The sequence below is a fragment of the Pteropus vampyrus genome, unplaced genomic scaffold (assembly GCF_000151845.1).
Source record: "Pteropus vampyrus isolate Shadow unplaced genomic scaffold, Pvam_2.0 Scaffold252, whole genome shotgun sequence".
Lineage (NCBI taxonomy): Eukaryota > Metazoa > Chordata > Mammalia > Chiroptera > Pteropodidae > Pteropus > Pteropus vampyrus.
In genome coordinates, this window is record NW_011889033.1 from 988,267 (window position 1) to 991,864 (window position 3,598).

General features: G+C 56.9%; 1 protein-coding gene across 1 annotated transcript in view; it reads left to right on the forward strand.

Moving 5' to 3' along the window:
- Nucleotides 1–3,598, forward strand: part of STX18 (syntaxin 18) — a 95,292-nt gene that overhangs the window by 62,246 nt on the left and 29,448 nt on the right. The window contains exons 3-5 of the mRNA XM_023520186.1: nucleotides 419–498; nucleotides 869–967; nucleotides 1,131–1,197. Of these exons, the coding sequence (XP_023375954.1) occupies nucleotides 419–498; nucleotides 869–967; nucleotides 1,131–1,197 (246 nt within the window). The remainder of the gene's footprint in view (nucleotides 1–418; nucleotides 499–868; nucleotides 968–1,130; nucleotides 1,198–3,598) is intronic.

Genomic DNA, 3,598 nt, shown 5'->3' on the forward strand with positions numbered 1-3,598 from the left:
GTAGGGCTCAGAGTGGCCAGTTGCTCCTGTGCCCTTGACACAGTCGAGAAGTTCCGGCAGAGCCCGAAGGACCACGGGGAGAGTGATGGGGGTGCGGCCCTCCCATGGCCCGCAGGTGGCCAAGGCCCTGCCCTTCATTCACGGGGACACCCGAGGGAAGGCCCACGGACGTTTGTGCTGCCAGCAGTTAAGTGCCAAAGCCTGTGGCCTTGCGTTACACATAGACCCTGAACCTTGGTTTCCTCATATGTAAAACAGGCGTGATCGTAATTGCTTGTGGGTCCTTTGGATTCTTAGCAGTGCTACATGTAACGCAGTAGCAGGTGCCTGTGCACAGGACGCACCCAGCCTCTCAATAAACGACAGCTGTCTAGCAAAATAAATGGCCTCGACTCTTAGGTGATGCCACGGTGTGCAGAATAAGGGCGTCCTTGGGGCTAGGAGCCACGGAAGGCTTCCTGGAGGAGGGGGCTCTGACACAGTGTGAGGCCCCCGAATGTGAGTGGCTGAAGGCAGCGGACGGGGCATTCCAAGCCGAGCAACAGCACCGGCCCAGGCAAGAGGAGTGTGTGGCTTGAGTGTGACTTGAACATGTCACCTGAAGGTCAGCTTGAGCCTCAGATCCCATTAACACAAACCAGGCCGGCTCTCAAGAAGTGGGCCGCCCCGCACACGGTCGCTCCGTGTCGCCAGGCCCCTGGAACGGCGCAGCTGTGGGTTTTCTCCAGGCTCTATGTCCATCTCGTAAAGCCTGCTGTTTTGAAAATGTAATGTCACTGACACCAGACTCGTTTTCCAGATGCATTTTAAACAGTAATTTCAGTAAGAACCCGTTGTGAGGAGGCTGACGTTGGCACGGGGAGCTGAGCGCTGTCCTTCTCTCTTGCAGCCCACAAGGACATACCCTCCCAGCAAGTGAAGGAGCACAGGACCGCCGTCGTGGATTTCGTCGAAGATTACTTAAAAAGTATTGCACTTTAGCTTAAAGGTCGAATGTGGCATTTCACGGTAGCCGTGGTGCAAAGTAGAGCTTCGCTAGCCGAAGGCCACAGTGTCGCGTTATGTTTAATGCTACCTTTGCCTGGAAGCGGTTTTAAACGGTCTGTGTTCTGGTGTTTCCCCTGCAACAGGAGTGTGTAGACTTTACTCAGAACAAAGAGCCATCCGAGTTAAACGCGTGGTGGATAAGAAGAGATTGTAAGTATTGTCTCTCTCGGGTTCCTTAACGCGTGTTAGTAGTAGTAATGATACTGATCCGGAGCGCCGAAGCTGCACGGTGTGCCCGGCTGGGATTTCTCCACCAGATGCTGGAATCGTGTTTGTTCAGCACTGACTGTGTGTCAGGCCCTGTGCCAGCGGCTTCATTCGCTCACGACAACCCCACGGAGCAGGTGGCTTTTACCCTCATGTTACAGGCGGGGAGGCTGCGGCTTGGGCAGTCAGTGGGCTCGCCCGAGGCCCGCCGCCAAGTGGTAGCACAGCTGCGGCCTGCGCCCGGGCTCCGGGTCCAGAATGCGGGCCCTGGTCCCTCTGTCGTCTCATAACCCTCTGGGGCTGGCAGTTTTAGCCACTTTACCTGGGTCTCTCCGCCCCCCACGTTCCCTCCCTGCCGTGTCTGAGCACGTTCTGGGGTGGGGGCTGGTGCGCAGCCAGCAGTGCTCCCCGGGACGCCTTCCTCAGGCAGCTGTGACACGCTCTTCCCTCCTGCCCATGCTCCCTGCACGCCAGCTGCTCCCGGTACGCACCCCACTTCAGCGCCCAACCCCCATTTTGTGCATATACTGTCGCGAGCCCCCTTTGCAGGTGAGGACACTGAAGCCCCTGCAGGTAAAATAACGTGCCTAGGGCCACACAGCCAGGCCACAGCGGAGCCGGCACCTGTCAGTTCCCCCATCTGTCCTCCCCACTGGGCTGTGTGCCAGCTTCTAGAGCACGAGGACCGGGTCCTCAGAGCTGCTGTCCTCGCAGCCACTCGGCCAGCCCGAGATTGGACCCTAAATGAACATGGAGAGCTGGGTCCAGGCCCCGGCCCTTGTGGAAAGATTTTGGAGTGTTCTCTTTGAAGATAACAGTACGTACTGTTCGGGACTACATTTTCTGAATTCTTATTGTGTTTGGCGCTCTGCTAGGAGGATTTACAGGACTCAGCATAAACCCTCCTCATGGCTGTGACTTATTAGCAGGGACAGGGTACAAAGCCAACAGCAGAGGGAGAAGGCACAGACGTCCAGAGTCCTCTCCAGTGGAGTTGTGCCGACCTGTGTGAAATGTCCACCAGGAAGCTCATTAGAGACCTACCGCTCAGGGATTTTCGTGGGGCGGTCACACAGGCACCTGCTGCCTGGCGTGAACCGAACCTCCAGGCCCCAGAAGAAAGCGGAGGTCAGCATGAGCCACAGTGTTTGCACAGTTCAGGCACAGTATGCCCCTCCGGCAGCTGGGGGCTGGGAACCAAGTCCAGGGGCCCAGACAGCAGCCCCAGGCCAAGCTTGCAAACAGGCCTCGCTAGGGAGAGCAGTCTCAGGCCTGCTGTGTTAACGTGTCTGCACGTCCATGAAACAGCTTTGAAATTGCAAACACCAGCCAATAGAAGTGTTTATGGGAGACAGTAAGTGGGTGAGCGAAGTTATCTGTCAGCAAAACCACTTTCTACGCAAGGCCCCAAGAGCACAGGCAGGGAGCAGCAAGAGATGGGTCGGGTGCTACGTAAACATGAAGAATTAGCCAGCTCAGCCGGGACATGTCGTCATTGGTGAGGCCAGCAGCGAGTTTAGAGGGGAAAATGCTACTGCGAGGAGCCTTGCCTCATGCCTCCGCGCACAGACTCTGCGGCCAGACAGCCTGTGTTCGAATCCTGGCCCTGCTGCTTACGAGCTGTGTGGCTTTGGGAAGGTGGCTTGACTCCTCTGTGCCTTAGTTTCCTCAGTATGGAAAATGGAAAAATACGTAATACCTTGTTGGATGGCACAAAATGAGTCAATACAGGTGAAACAGGTAGCGAATGGTTACTCTACGTTAACGTGTACTCGTATCTACTGTTAAGCATTTACCATGTGCCAGGCAGTATGTCAATTGATCCCATTCACGCTTCACAGCAGTCTGTTAATAAATAGCAGCACCCCCAGGAAACTGGGGCTCGCAGAGTGGGAGGGCGGGCCTGGCACCACAGCGTGCCAGGGAAGCTTGAACCCCAGGGCAATAGGGCGGGTATCCCAGGCTTGAACCCCAGGGCAATAGGGCGGGTATCCCAGGCAAGGGCCTCGTCCTGGCTGCTGAAGGCACAGCCGCTGGGGACGTGTGAGAGAGGGAGGGGGCGGTGCGCGCTGGAGGAGGAGTGTGGGCAGCCTGAGCGGTGGGTCCCGGAGGGGAAGGCGGGCCTCCAAGGGCGTGCCACCTGCCATCGAGACGACTGGTCACTGGGTCTTGCCCGCCGAGGGAGAGATGCCAGTCTGCTTTCTTGCTGCGGGCAGGCCCCAGCACTTGAGACTGAACAAGTAACCCAAGTAAACTGAACAAGTACCCCAAATAAAGCAAGAAGAGGTTTTGCCGCCGCCTCCACAGTCCCTGGTTCTCAGCAGAGGCTTTGACAAATTAGGAT